This window comes from Condylura cristata, unplaced genomic scaffold, assembly GCF_000260355.1.
Source record: "Condylura cristata isolate star-nosed mole 26May11 unplaced genomic scaffold, ConCri1.0 scaffold00017, whole genome shotgun sequence".
Lineage (NCBI taxonomy): Eukaryota > Metazoa > Chordata > Mammalia > Eulipotyphla > Talpidae > Condylura > Condylura cristata.
The window spans coordinates 2,527,498-2,544,666 of NW_004567118.1; the positions used below are offsets into that span (position 1 = coordinate 2,527,498).

Genomic DNA, 17,169 nt, shown 5'->3' on the forward strand with positions numbered 1-17,169 from the left:
CACACCCAACTGACCAACAGGGCAAGGCTTCATTCCTATTTCAGGAATGTTCACAAGGGATATTCAGGAGACATGAATGTTAAGGAGCTCAGTTACAGGTCAGCCCAGGCAGCCTACTTTCCCTCGTGCAGCAAAGGTTGGCTAGGGACCATTACAGAGAGATACAAAAGCATTGAGGGATATCCGTGCCAAGATCCTGAAGACAGGCAAAGTGCCCTGAGAATTAGGCTCAATATCAGAGGGCCTTGCGTTGCTAGGGGAGGGGCTGAAGTTAGTCATTCCAAAGTTTTTGGAAGAAAGACCAGCTGAGAGTAGGCTCTTTTTGTTTTAGTTATCCTTTCCAAAGCTCACCTCTTGCTGGCAGGTGAGGTCATCAGCTTTGCTTGAGCTGATCATACTCTTTTCTTTGTCATTAGGCCTATCAGTAGAGGGGAAAGGATCCACGATGATACTGCACCAGACCCGAGGCCCAAACTGCTGGCCCTTGTGAGACAGACGCCAATGGGAAGTATATGTTCCCTCCAGGGTTGGGGCGATGAACTCCACAGACACAACTCCCACATGGCCAGCCTTGACACAGGGAACCAAGACATCCTTTTCTGTAGAGGCCAAAGTCAAGTTTCCCCACATGAACTTGAGCTGAAAAGCAGTTAGAGAAAGACTGTAAGCTGAGAACTCTACCATTTCAAATCACTTCATTTTCCGATTCTGGGGAAAAAATACCTTTGTGTCTGCACTCCACTTTACGTTTCCTGTATTTTTCATTCTCCAGTGTTTGATAAACTTGGTTCCTGGCTGAAGATGAGTCCCATCAGGCAAATTCTCATCCACAAATGCTGCACTGAGGGTTGGCATCACTGGGGTACAGGGCTGCAAAGGGAGTCTGAACAGAAATTCAGGTATTTAGTCACTAGCTGTTGGGTGGGATGGCTTCTGAGTACCCATTACTATGTTCTACCAGGTTGACCATGACTTTTGAGGATATATTAATGTATCTGCCTTAAAAATAAAACAAAGCAAAAAACCATCAGAGAACAGATACGACTCTTGAACCAAAAAGCTAGGGGCAGGTTAACTAAGAGGATCCATAAATTAAAATACATAGTTGGACTTCTAAAACATTTGCTTCTAGTGCTTCAAATCTAGACTGCCTCCAAGGAATAGGGGTTATGCCAACCTACTTTTGAACTATACTATGTCTGCCTTTCTGAAGAAAGCAATAGAGCAAGTGACAAAAATCACCACCAAATTCTTTAAGAAAACAAAGATTAGAGAATGGGCTTGGGGGTTAGGGACTGCCAGTAAGAAAGACAGAAATTGGTTGAGTTATAGAGAGCTGTATCTACAGTCCCTGGCTTCCACCTTGGCCCAGGCTTACATCAAGGTGTTAGACTGCAGTAGGCTCTCTGGTCGGCCCAAAGGAGACTTAGGGCTCTGAAGTCCATGGATTGAATTCCAGAGATGAATCTTTCTATGGAGTTTAAGCTGCTTCTTAAGTTCCTTGACCTCTGCTTTACGCTGTTTCTTCTCAGCTCGAAGTCTTTGCTTTTCTGCTTTAAGAAAGTTCTTGTCAACCTGTTTCTGGAGCCTGTGGAATGGTAAATGAAAGTTTTAAAAAAAACAAATGTCACAAATAAATCTTGAGGCTATCTTTTTTTGAGATAGTTTACATATAAATCATTCATTTAAAATGAATAATTTGATGCATTTTGATTGATACGTATATTTATGAAATGTTAGAATCAAGGTACAAAACATTTTCATCACCCAGAAGTTTCCCTTTGAAATATTGAGGCTATGCTATTTTAAGGCACATGCAGCCTCCACCAATGTCAACTTCTAGTCCAGTTTCTTCTTTCTGTAGTTCTGATTTCCATGTCATCAGCTTTGGATAACTGCCCACATCATTATCTATCAACTAGAAATGAGCAGGAACTAAAGAGACTTATTTGTAATTCTGTAATTCATAAACTGGGTGACAACCAAACAACTTATCAGAAAACACGTATCTCAGGTATGAGTGGTTTTCTACCTGGCTTGTTCCAGAGCAGCAGGAAGACGAGGAGTAGAGAACTTTGAGTGAGAGAATGTTTCAGAGGAACCCACAACAGGTCTCCGCAACTTCAGCAGGACATGGTTAGAGTCATGGGCATATGGGCCTGATTCACAATCTTCGCAGATATTGTACGATGAGCACAGGCTGTGGGGAAAGAATGGCATAATGGGAAGTACGTGTAGCAGGGGACTCTGAGCACGGACCTCCATATCTGCTTACACCAGCTAAGTATGAGCATGTTACCCAATCACGCCATGTCTCAACTATCCTCAGTAACATGAGGACACTCAATCTACTGGGCAGTTGGAAGTCATGACACATTTTTGCTTGAAAACCAGAAAAAATACGTCATGACTTTTCCTTTCAAAGGACAATCTATAGGAGGAAGCAAGATATGAAAATATTTGGAACAGGGAAACAGCCCTGGATGATCTAACTTTGTTTTAATGAACAGAATTTTGTATGGCTCTTTTGCTCCAAAATGATCTGAACACTTACCTTCTTCGATTGGGCAGAGTCACATATTTCCAATTCAGAGAGCCATGTCCAATATAGAGTGTGCCTAGAATGCCAGGCAGGCCACTGCTCTAAGGTCCATCAGCAGCTCTTCAGTTCCCAGTTCCTGCTTACCTGCATTGGTAGCGCACACCAATGATCCTCCTTTGGCAGCTGCTGCAAGCGATATGCCAGTTGAACTGGTTTTCTGGCAAGAACAGTGTTTCCTCTGAAATAGGCATTGAGACGTCTGAGGGACAGGAACCCAAGGAAGGGTTCTGGAGGACAAGCTTCTCATGTAATTTCTGTTCAAGCTTTTCAACCGTTTCTTTAACCACTTGCTCTCGGAACTAGAATACAGAGCAGAAGGTGGGGGGAAACTCTCAGTTCTAATACTGGAAAAAGGAGTAAAGATATTAAACAGATCTGAAACTTCCTAACATGACAACAGCTAATAGGTAAGCAAAAGGACAAAAACTTAAAAGATCAATTTCTTTGATAGCTACAGTTCAAAGGAAATACTAAGCAATCCTTTTGATGAGCACATTCCTAATATACCTTCTCAAGCATACTGATTTGTCTCTCTCCCTTACATCTTTACAATTAAATTACCCCTTTCTCTGGCCCCTCATTGCAAATGTTAGGGATTTCTTAACCAGAACCAGTAGGGTTTGGAAATTTTTAGTTACCAGTCTTCATTCACCTGCACCAACACAGCTGCAAAAACCCAAGCAAGAAAGAACACTCACCGTCTCCAGGTAGCTTGTGAACCAGTCTGGGGGCTTGTCCTCAGGCTGGTCTGTATCACATGGGGCAGGTGGAAACTGCTGCAAGAAAACACTCTCTCAGATGTTGGAGGCTGCTTTTTCTAGTTTTAAAATTATTTTACTGAACTGTATGATTTTGGGGGTTGCTTTTGTCAAATAATTTAAACATATGGTTCTTTTTTAAAAGCCAGAGTAGGAAATCGAGATGGAAAAAAAATGTGCAAAATGATGTAAAAATAAACTTTTGTTAATAATTAAAAAAAAGAAAAGCCAGAGTAGGAAAGGGTATAAAGGACAATGAAATATCCGTCTCCTTACTGAATTCCTTTTCCAGAAGTAACCACTGTGCGAGTTTCAAAAGTCAGAAGTAAAGAGAGTCATGATAACTCCCAAGTTTTTGATGACTAGGTCAAATCTTAAATCAAAGAGAGTGAAGTACAAGGTTGGAAAAAAGTGTGGAGAGGGGCCCACTCCTTTCATACCTGTGCTGCAGGTTCCTCTGGGGTCTTCATATCTGATCCTAAGACTCTCACCAGGGAAGAATAATGGGCAAGTGTCTTCTTCCCTGTCCTCAAAACTGGCCGTTTTTCTGCTACAACTGGGGGTGGGGCTTCATCAACAACATGGTAACCTTCATGGACTTGCATTTGCAGTTGGTTTCCTTGTTTAACCGCCATCTGAGAACACAGATTAGTAAATAAAAACATACTTTATGATTTGCCTTTCCTAAAAAGAATTTCACCTAAACATGAATGTGTGAATTATGTTGGAAAATATCAAGATATGTGTTTGTTTTGTTAAATCGAATGACACCATATGAATACTCAGCCTGCTAGGAATGGTCTTGTTATTAAAAACACAATAGTAGGTTTTATTTTTTGCCCCTCTAAATTATTATTATAATTTTTAAAGATTGATTTATTTATGCATACAGAACAGGTCAGAAGTACAGAGGCAGTAAAAGGATTCACTAGAGACAAAGTGGGGAGCAGAACAGGCAGATCGACAAAGTACACTGCTGAGGGGAGCAGCGGGTAGACAGGAGAGGTCTCCTGTGCCAGGTGGGTCACCTCCTGGCCAAGATTGAACTCGTGCAGTAGCAGCTGAGACTAGCTTCCTAATACTGCACTTTAACCCACTGTACCACCAAAGAGGGCCTACTCTTTCTTTTTTAAATTGGTTTACATCCTTGTTAATATTTTGACAGCACAGAATTTCTTCCCTTGGTGTGGTCACGCAAGGTCGTTTTTTCTTTTTAAAATATTTATTTATGCATACAAGAATTCGGGCATAGGCTAGAGGTTCATCAGAGAGAGTGGGGGGCAAAACACGCAGATCTATTGATCTAAGGGGAGCAGTGGGCGGGTCAGGAGAGGTCTGCTGCGCCATGTGGGTCACCTCCCTGGTTGGGGATTAAACTCATGCAACAGTGGCTGCCTCTAGCTTCACAGTGCTGTGCTTTAGCCCACTGCGCCACAAGTGAGGACTCAGCAAAATTTTTCTTAAATATCTTAGGCCTGCAGGACATAGTTTCTGTAATAACTATTCAACTCTATCACTGAAGATAAAGCAGTCACAAACAATACCTAAGATAATGGGTCTGACTATATTCTAATATAGTCAGAAATATATGAGTCCATTGCCTACCATTTGTTGACTAGCCGAGACTATATACCACCAACAAGCTTTTTGTAAAATGTCCAGTAGAGTCTATGGATAAAGCTGCTCAAGAAATAATTATAATGAAATGTGTGAAATATAAATATGGGGTCTTAGGTACTACATAACAATACAGTGGCAGAATTGAACAGTCACGACAGAACTATGCCCTGCAAGCCTAAAATATTTATTTTGTGGTCCATTAAGAAAAATTTTGCTGAGCCCTCCCTTGTGGTACAGTGATTCTATATAATACAGTATTATCTAGTTCTATACATTTAAACAAGTGTATCAAAAATCTTCCTTCCTGAAGCAAGACAAGTTTATATAGTTTCCTGAATGCCACGCTGTCTTACTGAGTAGATAAACTAGAAATGGCTGTGGGGAAGATCTTACAGGACTTTTTTAGTAACATCACTATAGTTTCTGAGAATAGGGAAAGGAAGGTCAGGACAAACTGGACAATGGTAAAGGGATGTGAGATTACAGTGTGTTAAAAAAGCTTAGAGGTGGCCCTCCCTGGTGGCGCAGTGGGTTAAAGCACAGCACTGAGAATCTAAAGCCGCTTCCACATGAGTTCGATTCCCGCCTGCCCCGGAGGTGACCACATGGTGTGGCAGACCTCTCCTGACCCACCCGCTGCTCCCCTCAGCAGTGTACTTCGTCGATCTGCCTGTTCTGCTCCCCACTCTGTCTCTGGTGAAGCCTCTCACCGCCCCTGAGCCTCTGGCCTGTACCCCAGTTCTGTATGCACAAATAAATAAATCTTAAAAAAAAAAAAATTTAAAAAAAAGCTTAGAGGGAGAGGTAGGTGGATAAAATGGATCTATGGGAGAATGATGGATAAAAATCAGACTTTTGGTGGTGATGTAGTGCAGACTTGTTGATTAATGCAATGCACCTGAAACTTATGTTATTAAACAATATTACTTCATTTTAAAAAACAGTAAAGGAAACAGGAAGACTAGATGAAACTTGGGGGAAACTATGGAAAGTAAATTACTTTTCAACTAAGAAAAACCAACAGAGGGCCAAACTGTTCAAGTCCAAGAAACAGGCTGGAAATTAAGAATTTCTGACAAAACCAGGGAGTTATTCAAATAAGGGGCACCCAGAAAAGCAACTTTGACCAGAAATAGAAAAGGATAGCTCTAGCTCCCAATTAAAAAGAAAAATCTTGCCTCTTCTTTCCTATACTCAACAAGATTATGGAAAGATAGCTCAATCTTGGAATAAAGTTCTTATGGGATGTGAGTATACAACACATACTCAACAAATTAAAAAAAAAAAAAAAGTTAATCAGGAAAGTGGTCATGAAGGGACAACGTGGCCTCAAGCAATGCTCTACTGTATCATGACGAAAGATTATAAAGGGGCCTCCTTGGTGGCTCCCGGGGTTAAGTCTCAGCACTATGAATGTGTCAGCAGCCACTGCAGCATGACTTTGATCCCTGGCTAGGGAGCTAATCCACATGGCCCCAGTGGATGGCTTCTGTCTTGTCCCCTGCTTCCTTCAGCAGTGTATTTCACAGTAGATCCAACTGTTTTATTCCCCGCTCCTCCTGGGGCCTCTGGTCCACACCCTAGCTTTTGTATACATAAATAAAAAAAAATATGGGCCCTCCCTGGTGTTGCAATGGTTGGGATGCAGCACTGCAAGTGAGCCGCAGCCGCTTCAGTGACAGTTCAATCCTCCGCCCCGGAGGTGACCCACATGGCGCAGCAGGCCTCTCCTGTCATGTCCTCTGCTCCCCTCAGCAATGTACTTCATTCATCTGCCTGTTCTCTTCCCCGCTCTGTCTCTGGTGAATCCTCTCACTGCCCCTGCACCTCTGGCCTGTACTCCAGTTCTGTATGCATAAATAAATACATCTTTAGAAATAAATAAATAAAAATATTTTTAAAATTATGGCTTATACTTTATGTTCCTCCACCCCCCAGAATACTGTACATTCTACTAGGGGAAGACAAGGGGGGAAGTTGTGAAACAGTGTCTGGGGTCTAGATCTAGAGGATGTGGACTGAACCCTCTACTACTTTCAAGCTTTTGTGCCTTTAGAAAAGTTATTTAACCTCTCTCTGTCTGTTTCCTCATAGGTAATAAAGAAATGATAACAATATACCTAGTACATAGTACTCTTAGTCTGACAGTGTAACCGCTTGACAAAGACTTTAAAACAACATTCCAGAGAAATAATTGGGTTTTTAAATGCTAGATCAGAGGTGCCAAGACTAGCAATTAGATGGAATAACAGCTGGGGAAAAAAAATTATATTTGAAATTGGTTTCTGGTTCCTAAAAAATACAGTTTGCTGTATTTGTATTCACTAATTTCTCCCCATGGCTAATGGAATTCTGGCTCAAGTTTTAGTCAGTAAGTATTTTTAACAATTATTCAAAAATGAGGTGAAATAACCATTACCTTAAGTGCTTCTTCATACTCTCCTAAAAGGAGAAAAAAAAAACATGTACTGTATTTCTTCACCAATGCACAAAATTTTTTTTTAAGATTACTGTTTAGAATTCTTAGTTCACAATCCTTAGACACATTACTTACTACCTTTTTACTGGCAAAATCCCTTCTCATCTCATTCCCACCTTCTCTGCTACTTTAGCCTTGGAGTTACAAAATGTCAACCCAGCTCCCTCATACTGGGTTTAGTGAAGCTGAGGATACCAGGGAATTCAGGAACAGTGTTAATACTATCATTGCGGTTGGTTAAAATAAGCTCTTGGGGCTAGTCTGGGAACTTAATTTTCAAATGTAACATTGCTCCCATGCGAAAAGGTACTCTAAGCTCTGAATAATCAACCATTTTATAAATGGCAGCTGGAATACAACGTTTATAAACTGACATTAACATGTATGTATGTGTGTATATACATATATATACACATGCATGTGTCCACACACGTGTACACACACATATAAAAGTACACATACATACACATACCAACTCAGAGACAAATAAAATACCAGGAGAACAATTTATATGTGTTGAACTCAGAGACACATTATTTTTAGAAGATTTGCATTTTAAATATAAGGGAATGTCTCATTAAAATCATCCTGAGGGTCCATTCAAAGGTATCATCTTGGATACAAAAATTATTATAAAATAAAAATCCACTAAGTCATTAATGTCCATAGACAAGGATGTGCAATTATCACTTTATTGTATACCAAAGTCAACTACTCCTAAACAAATATTGTTGCAAGGCTTAAGTGGATGGAAATGGAAATGTTTATGCTCATAAGCTAACTAGATTTCCTCGGGGACTCACCTTGACTGTTGATGGAAACCTATAAAATGAAAAAAGGAACAATGAATTATAAACTTCTCATCAACTGAGACTAACAATACTAAACCTAAAAATGTTTCATGAGCTAGGTTACTTTAACAGTGACATCATTGGAACAATGTCACCTAGGTAATGAAATAATTACCATAGCAACAAAGACTTTATCTTTCGGTAGCTATAAAATTTTGACAGATGGGAGATACCGATTTGAAGATTTAAAAAGGATAGAAATGTAATACATCTTAGTGGTCAAAGTCATAGTATTACCTTAAAAATCGTTATATTTTTATGAGACTGATGTGCTGCCTACTGCGCTAAGAAGGCACTTAAAAAATCGTTATATTTTTATAATAATTAAACTGAATGTAAATTGTATATATTGCTATTTACTTCCATAGTTAATTTTACTTTTGACCTTAAAGGCATTCTATGCTTTGAACAATTGGGATTAGCTTGTTAAAAAGAGGAACATCAATATTAGCCTGTTTAAAAATAAAATTTAAAACCACAGTGAGATATCACCTCATACCAGTTGGAATGACACGTCTTAAAACAATTAGCAACAACAAATGTTGGAGAGGATGTGGAGAAAAAGGAAGTCTCCTGCACTGCTGGTGGGAATGCAAATTAGTACATGGAAAACTAGAGGTTTCTCAAACTACTAAAAATGGAGCTCCCATATGATCCAGTAATCCCACTCCTAGGTATCTACCCCAAAGACTCAAAAACACTGATTCAAAGACACCTGCACTCCCATGTTTACTGCTGCTTTATTCACAACAGGAAAGATATGGAATCAACCCAAATGCCCAAAAGTAGATTACTGGATTAAAAAAACATGGTACCTATACACATTGGAATATTACTCAGCAATCAAAAAAGATAAACTCATGCTTTTTGCAGCAACATGGATGGAGCTGGAAGGGATTATGCTTAGTGAAATAAGCTAGAATGAAAAAGAAAAATACCAGATGGTTTCACTCATAGCAGGAGCATAAAGGACCGGGGGGGGAGAAATAAAAGTAATAATGAACAACTATATACCAGAGATATTTTACAGGGGTGAAGTGGGGAATGGGATCAAAAATAAGGGTGGGGGGAGTGCACTGGACTATGGTGATGGCACATAGGTGATTTGGTAAAGGGAAGCCCACGGTGATTACGAATGAGATGGAAAAAAGGCAGAGAATGATGTAAAAAGAAGCTATTAAAAAAATTTTTGTGTGTTTTATGTATCTGATGTAAAATTCTGTTAAAATATATGATCTTTCAATTTTGACTTTATAATTAGAAGTTTTAATTGATTTAAATATTGGGTGTGTTTGTGTCTGTAGATATCTGTATGTTTTCTTCTCCTTCATAATTAAAGTGAAAGTGTACTTCTTGAGGGGAAGATACATTGTTTTAATGTTCGCAGTTTGAATTTGTCAACTAAAGGGGAGCCAAATCAAAAGCCCATTAGACATTTCTTCTACCAAAAAAAATCTCAAAATGTGAACAATCAACTTAAGTTTCTCAGTCTTAATTCACTCATCTCTTGATTTATCATATTTTCAATCTGACAGATAATTTCAGGTTTTAGACTTTAGATTCCAGTCTTTGGTACACCCAACTCTAGCCATCCCTTGAGCAAAAAAGTGAAAACTTTTTAAAATTTGAAACCAATAGGCTCTGTAAGATAGTATTATTCACATATCATGTTTTCTTATAAAAACTATCTCCTAGATGTAATGTTGTGTAATACCTATCAACAACAAAATACATGAAGCAATTAATTGTCTCAATTCAAACTTATTAAACAAAAAATGACTTCCATGTTAGCTCTGGGCATTGCCTAAAACACCACAATTAATGGGGCCACTACCAGTTTTCACAAAACGAGGTGATGCCCTAGCAGCTCCCACTTCCCTGGCTAAGCCTGTAGCTCATTATGAGCGGGGTTCAGCTTTTCCAGTATGATGAACTAGTTGTGAATAAAAAAGAACTGTATTGCTTAATCATATGCCTGCCTTTGTTTCAGGTACATTAAGAGGAAGCATAATGTAATAGTTAGGAGTCTGGGGTCTAGAAACAGGCTGTGAATTGAACCCCCATGTTACTACGTGTAAGCTTTTGTATCTTTAGGAAAGTTACTTAACTTCTCTTTGTCTCACTTTCCTCACAGGTAATAGCAAGATGATAATAATGTATCTAGTACATAGTACTGTTAGTCTGATACAGGTTTGCCATTATTACTTTCATTATTATAAATTAAATGGCAGTATGTGCTATAGTTGAACTTAAGGGTAGCGTAACTTAGAGTTTCCTCTTCAATGTTGTGTTCTATTTCTCAACTCCATCTCAGTTGCCACAAGATTAGAATAATGCAATCACCAAATACATTTAAACCACCAACAAAAGAGATAAACACTATTCTGATTTTTGAGTCCCCCCCCCCCCATCGTTCCTCAGAAATAAGACCCCTATTTTGGATATCTGGCAATGGATACTATAATATACTTTACCTCTTCATTTTCCTCATCCAGGTATTTTATCTGAATAGTGTTCAGATCAAATGAAACTTTTACCTGTAAATGAAATGTATATATTCTATGATCAAAATATCACATGGGAGATTGTAACAGTAACTCATATATCATAAAAGGATGAATACATTTTGCAACATAAAAATCAAACTTTTCACATGGGGAAAAACATGAACAAAGTCAAAAGACAAAACCAATACACTGGGAATATTATTTGCAACTCAAAACAAAGGATCAATATTGCAAAATGCAAAAAGCAGCTGCAAAACTACTAAGTGAACCTCCACTGAAAAATGGGCAAAATTTACAGTTAACTAATAAAAGCAGAAGTCAGCACGCCCAACAAATACATGAAACGATGTTCAACTGTAATGCAGTCATATTATGCAATGTGAAGCAATGAGATGGCATCTCCACAAAATGACTAAAAAATCGTAAAGCTGAACAATCTTATGTCATCAAAAATTCAGGCTACTGTCATACATTTCTGTGAAGTATTACAATTATTCTGAAAACCTTGTACTATCTATTAAAATTTTAAATCACATGTCTTATGACTTCTTAATTTCACTTTTGGAGACTTTATCCTACAGAAAAGTTCAACAGTTATAATCACAAAGAGGTATCTCCTGTAGTTTATTTTATAGTTGGAGAAAGGAAAAAGTACAAACAATTTTTAATTAGGGATGATTAATTGATAGCATAATAATACCAATAATAGTGGGGGCTACCTACAGTTTTCAAAAAGAATAAGCCTTGAGCCTTATCTATTCATTGAGCCTTATCTATTCATTGAGAACTGTCCGTAATATATATAAGAAATTATAATATCATAGAACAATACAACATAACATGCCATTTTGCTGTTGGGTTAAAAAAAAGCATGCTGCAGATGCTTACAGTATGATCTTAAAATGATATCTGTATGGATGTGGGAAATGTGGCTGAGTTCTCACGTGGCTATTAACACCTATTACCCTTATGAGTAGGGAGTAATCAATGAAAGAGTGAAAGGATTTTTTTTAAACATACATTGGGGTAGTTTCACTTCTTTTATGGGCATGTATTACACATGTAGAGTTAAAAATTCATGATATAGAGAAAAAGCATGCAGTCAGCTCATTTAACTACTAGAAAACAAGAGATAACTGTGTTTGATTTTCCAGGTCACTTGAGAAACAAGATTCAGCTTTCAGATAACCACCTGTCTATGTCAGTATAAAGATGTATTTGCTAGGAGAAAGAGAACTAGATCAGATCATCTTTTGAGGTCTCTCACTTTTTAGTTGCTATCACACATAACCAGGTAAAAGAAGGTTTTTGCCGAAAGGTTTGTCAGAGAAACAGTTATACTAGGAAGTGTAAATATTCACCACTGCAAACCAACCAAAACCAGAAGAGGACAAAGGGCAAACCAAGAGGAGAAAGAATTAACATGGACAAGACAGCTGGTGTCTAAGCACCTATGTGAGCTCTTTCTGCTCAACTCACATAGTCAGTCTCTGGCCTAGCAATAAAAGAAAGGGAGCTCTCGGGGCCCTCCCTGGTGGCGCAGCGGGTTAAAGCACAGCACTGAGAATCTAAAAGCCGCTTCCGCATGAGTTCGGTTCCCGCCTGCCCCGGAGGTGACCACATGGCGTGGCGGACCTCTCTTGACCCGCCCGCTGCTCCCCTCAGCAGTGTACTTCGTGGATCTGCCTGTTCTGCTCCCCACTCTGTCTCCGGTGAAGCCTCTCACCGCCCCTGAGCCTCTGGCCTGTACCCCAGTTCTGTATGCACAAATAAATAAATCTTAAAAAAAAAAAAAAAGAAAGGGAGCTCTCTCTTGCAAAACACAACTTACATCCTTGGTGGGTTCAAAACCAAAGTAAAAGATCTGCTCTCAGGGAAGAGAACATTTCCCTGGGGCCTGGTTGGGGTGACCCCCATACCAATTAATTGTAATAGGCTTTCTAAGTTCTATCTCACTTAAAAAATTATTTACCTTCCTTTCCAAATGTTTCAAAAGGAATTTTTCCTCTTAACTGAGGTATATCTTCTATGAACTTCTGTCAAAAATAATTTTTTCAAATAGCCAAATTGGTAAATATGACAGACTTTACAACTATGAAACCACACTGCTAAAAATAACTACCTTTGGAAAAACTATCTATGCTTAAAGAGTGAAGAAACAAAACAAATTAACACTCACCATTGCTTCAACATCAGCCCACGTTGTAATTTCTGGATCAGAAACCAGAAAGCTTTGAGTTTTATTTTTACAGTAACCTGTGGTTCCATGCTGTGGGGCTAGAACTGATTGGGTGGGTGAGATACAGTAACCTTTGGTCACATTTAGAGTAACCTGTGGTTCCATACTGTGGGGCTAGAGTTGAAAGGGTGGATAAGAGAGACAATATGTTAGGAAGGGTTCAATAAATTGCATAAACATTCATTCAACAAATATTTATGAAAACCTAATATAGGCTAGGTTTGAGGGGAACACAGCAGAGAAGACAATGTCCTTGCTCTTATGCTATTTATAAACTAGTGGACAGTTTAAAACAAGTCTCACCTTTAAACAAAACTGCTTTTCAGACAGACAGACAATAGTGGCAAAACAATGCCATAAAAATATACTTTAAGCATCAAATATTCTAAAAATTGTTAGGAACTTCCACATGGAAATAAACATTTGCTGAGAATATATCAATTCTGGCCACACCCATATAAATCACCTAACATTTGTAAAATTCTTAAGGATTTTATGGAATTTTCTAATGACTACCAAATTAAAGATACCCACTGAAAACCTGCTAGAGGCAGGATACCAAATTGAAAGTGTCATTCTGTATTTTTCTTGGAAAAGCAGCCTTTTCCTAAATTGAGCAATCCAGGTTCTCTATGAGATCATTGTAAAAAGTTAGAGGCCAGAACACTAGCCAAGAATCTATACTGCGTACTTTTTCCATTTATGGAGAATTTACATACAAAAAAGTGGAGTAATGAACACCTAACTTCCAAAGATCAAGTCAAGGCCACTTTCATTTCACCTATACCCTTGTTCCCCACAAACCCCCTCCACACCACAGAATGTAGTCAACTAATGCTTTAACCAAACTACAGCAATGTAATTTAAAAACTACTTACTTTGGGGAAATTTAAAGATCTATAAAAAGAAGAGGGATTAATCAGACCTATGGACTCATTGCTAGCTCCCACAATTATTATCAACCCAGGACTAATTTTGTCATGGCAAAACCCCATCTCTACAGGGTTTTTTTTAGAGATAGCCACCATATCATGCTCCTCTAAAAATAAAAACTTAAAATATTAAAGATTCTGTTTATCGATGAGTTCTTAGGCTGAACTGGTTTTTAAGATTTATGAAAGAATGTTTAAATGTAAACATAGGTCATAATGAAAAAGAACTTTTAAACATATTCATCAATAAATCTTTACTAAGCATTACAAAAAGCCAGACTCTCCAAGCATAGGAGATAGGAAATAAACAAAATATAGTTCCAGGAGGCACTAAGGATTGAGAAGAGCTGGGTTCCAGATCCAGTTCTGGCACATTAGCAGCCCATTAAGTCATACATTAAGTCACTTAACCCCTCAACTTCAGCTACTTAATCTGTAATAGGACTAATAAATAGCTCTACTTTATTAACCTTAATGTTACTAAAAGGATCAAACAAAAATGTGTGTGCAAGTTCTTTAAAAACATTACTTAAATATCAAAATTATAAATCAGTCTTTAGAACCTAAGTTGTTTTCCACACTATATTGCACTTCCCAGTGAAACAATATGACTAAGACTGTCTTAAGATTATTCCCCAACTTTTTTCACCTAGAGTTAAGCTCATCACCAAAAATAATACCAGTCTCTATCATCAACCCTACTCACATTGAGTTTTCACAGGGAATTGAATTCTTTAAGTCCTTACAATTAGGACAGAATCCCCCTCAACTTGCTAAAATTTTGACTAAAAAATGAGGGAAATGAAGTGATTCTATCAGACTGCCAGAAGCGGATATTCTGAAGCACACTGTCCTTTTCAACTTCTGAGAAACATACTTCTACATTTCCTAGAGTCCAGGGGGAAATTTTATCATCCTCCCTTTTTCTCAAATTACACAATTGAAAATTGGTTTAGATACTTTGGAGCTCATCCAGCTCAACCTCCGTTAAGGAGAAAACAGGAAGTGGAATTCCAGTTAAGCTGGACCATATCCAGGTCTTCATAAAGAACTGCCTATTTCTGGCTTACATGTGAAAACTCTTTCAGCAAGGGCGTTAAGTCCTGAACTTGTGGAAATAACAACGCTATGATTAGCCCCATCTGTCCTGGAGATTTAAAGCCAGCAAACTCAGGTAGACAGGTCCTAGGCCTTCAGCTATCATAACTAGCATTATTGTAAATTCATGACACTGACCTTTAATTGGCACAAGTCAGCTTTTCCTGTGTCGACCTTTTTCAGGCTATCGCAACTATCTTTAATGAAGCTGACCCGAGAAGCTGAGTTTTGATTATTTTCTCTACAAGAGGCCTGTACAAGCTATGTAGGCATTAGAACTTGTGACCTGAAAGCTGCTTGACAAAAAAGGAAAAACGATATCCTTTCCAATACCAGACGTCCCTCCCCAAGGGAACTAACTTCTTTATGGGGTTCTCAAAATGCGAAGAATGTGGGGACGGTGACTTGTGGGTAGTCATTTTTTTTTCTTTATGGTTTTATCCTAATCTCCCAGTTATCACCTCTCAGCAGTCCACGTCCCCAAGACAGTGTTACCATCCCTGAGGAAGAGACTTCGTTTTCTCTGCCTAGCCTCTTTTGTGCCGAGGAGTCTCGGCCTTCTATCATCAGAAACCGGGCGTTCTGAACCACAGACCCTCAGTCCCTCCGGCGGCATCCTCTCCTTTCGCCCCTCTGATCATGGACAGCTCTCTCATCAAGTCACAGAAAAGATCGGCTGCCCCCCCCCCCGACTCGGAAAAAGTCGCCCCTCTTCTTTTCAGGGCTTCTCCCGTGAACTTCCCTAAGCCCTCTTAGTGCGCCGTGACCTCAACCCAAGGTAAACACAGCTGTCCCTTACCAGTTTCCCGCCCCCGGGGGGCGCCTGCCGGAGGCCGGTGCAAGGACCGTCCGCTGCCAGATCTGCTGCTCTCCCTGCGGGGTGAATCTAACATGGCGGATAGAGACAGGCCCTAGTCCCGTTTCTCTAAGTTTCCGACAAAGTGATTGGCTTTCAGTACTTGTCCCTCAAAATTACCACCCTATTGATTGGTCGAAGATGAGTTGACAGGGGCGGGGCAGGAGCAGCCAGAACCGCACAACAATAACAAACACAGGGGGAGAGGGACGGAACCGTGAGTGCGCAGCCGCGCGCCGGGGCCGATTTCTCCTTCCCAGGTAAACTTGGCGCCCCCTGCGCTCCCCTCGGTCGCTGACTTGGGAAGACTACTTGCCTGAACTGGCGAGGCTGGATGGGAATTGTAGTCTTCCCAACACTTGTAAATTCCTTAGTCTAGTCTCCGCTCCCAAGATACGAAAACGTCACACACCAACCCATATCTGTTGACGTGCATAAGCACACACGGCTCTTCCATTTATCAGCGGGGTTGCCGTGAGAATCGTGCCCGCTTCCGGTGTCGGCAAGTCCACTCCATAAGACTACAGTATCCACGGCACACTGTGGCGGATGCCTTTCAGTCCGCAAAGCATGCTGGAAATCGTAGTTTCCCACGCACACAGCCTCTTTATTTACCTACACTGCAGACTTCCATTATGGCGGAAAGGGTGAGGGAACGGGGCCTCTACTTGCGACCGTTAAAGGCACTACCTTGCCCTCATATTCGGGTCTCGATGGCCATGCCGCCCCTAGTTCAGCTATCACTATGACGTCACAGGCCGCAACCGGACGTGAGAGCTGAAGGGGCGGGCACCTAGTGGGCGGCTCCGTGAGAATTCTTTCTCTTCCGTCTCTTTCTAATTACGTATGAGAGGACAGAATGGATGACCAATCGGAAGCTGCGAGAGTCCCTTGGCTCTCTCTACCCCGCCCTTGGGTAACGTGTTTTGATTTCATTTTCTGAGAGGCTGTCGCTCAGCGGCGTAAGGGTTTCCGTGGAGACAGAAAAGCGCGGGAGTTACAGAAAAATTGAAATTGCGACTGCGCGGCTTGATCACTCAGAGGCTTTATGAACCGAGCACTTTCTAGGGCAGTTTTTCAGAAAACTAGGCCCCTGGCTCCTGGAAGCCTAGACGATCTACTCCGGGTAAAGGTGAGAGAGCTCTGGGGCAGGGAGAGGGGCCCAAGTGGTGGGTAATCTGGGGGGGGGGCGGGGCAGCCTGACAGGAAGGGAGAGGGTCAGTGGGA

The 17,169-nt window shown here is 40.1% G+C and overlaps 1 protein-coding gene across 2 annotated transcripts in view; it reads right to left on the reverse strand.

Moving 5' to 3' along the window:
• NBR1 (neighbor of BRCA1 gene 1) overlaps positions 1 to 16,182 on the reverse strand; it is a 25,261-nt gene extending 9,079 nt beyond the window's left edge. Inside the window, exons 1-12 of one of the 2 annotated variants that reach the window (XM_012726457.1) lie at positions 15,886 to 16,182; positions 12,997 to 13,170; positions 10,785 to 10,847; positions 8,263 to 8,281; positions 7,400 to 7,422; positions 3,801 to 3,995; positions 3,301 to 3,378; positions 2,687 to 2,901; positions 2,033 to 2,200; positions 1,379 to 1,588; positions 724 to 883; positions 352 to 639 (exon numbers count right to left, since the gene is read on the reverse strand). In XM_012726457.1, the coding sequence (XP_012581911.1) occupies positions 352 to 639; positions 724 to 883; positions 1,379 to 1,588; positions 2,033 to 2,200; positions 2,687 to 2,901; positions 3,301 to 3,378; positions 3,801 to 3,995; positions 7,400 to 7,422; positions 8,263 to 8,281; positions 10,785 to 10,847; positions 12,997 to 13,161 (1,584 nt within the window). In that variant the 5' untranslated portion in view covers positions 13,162 to 13,170; positions 15,886 to 16,182. The remainder of the gene's footprint in view (positions 1 to 351; positions 640 to 723; positions 884 to 1,378; positions 1,589 to 2,032; positions 2,201 to 2,686; positions 2,902 to 3,300; positions 3,379 to 3,800; positions 3,996 to 7,399; positions 7,423 to 8,262; positions 8,282 to 10,784; positions 10,848 to 12,996; positions 13,171 to 15,885) is intronic. The other variant, XM_012726459.1, reaches the window with a different exon arrangement.
• Positions 16,183 to 17,169: the final 987 nt, after the last annotated feature.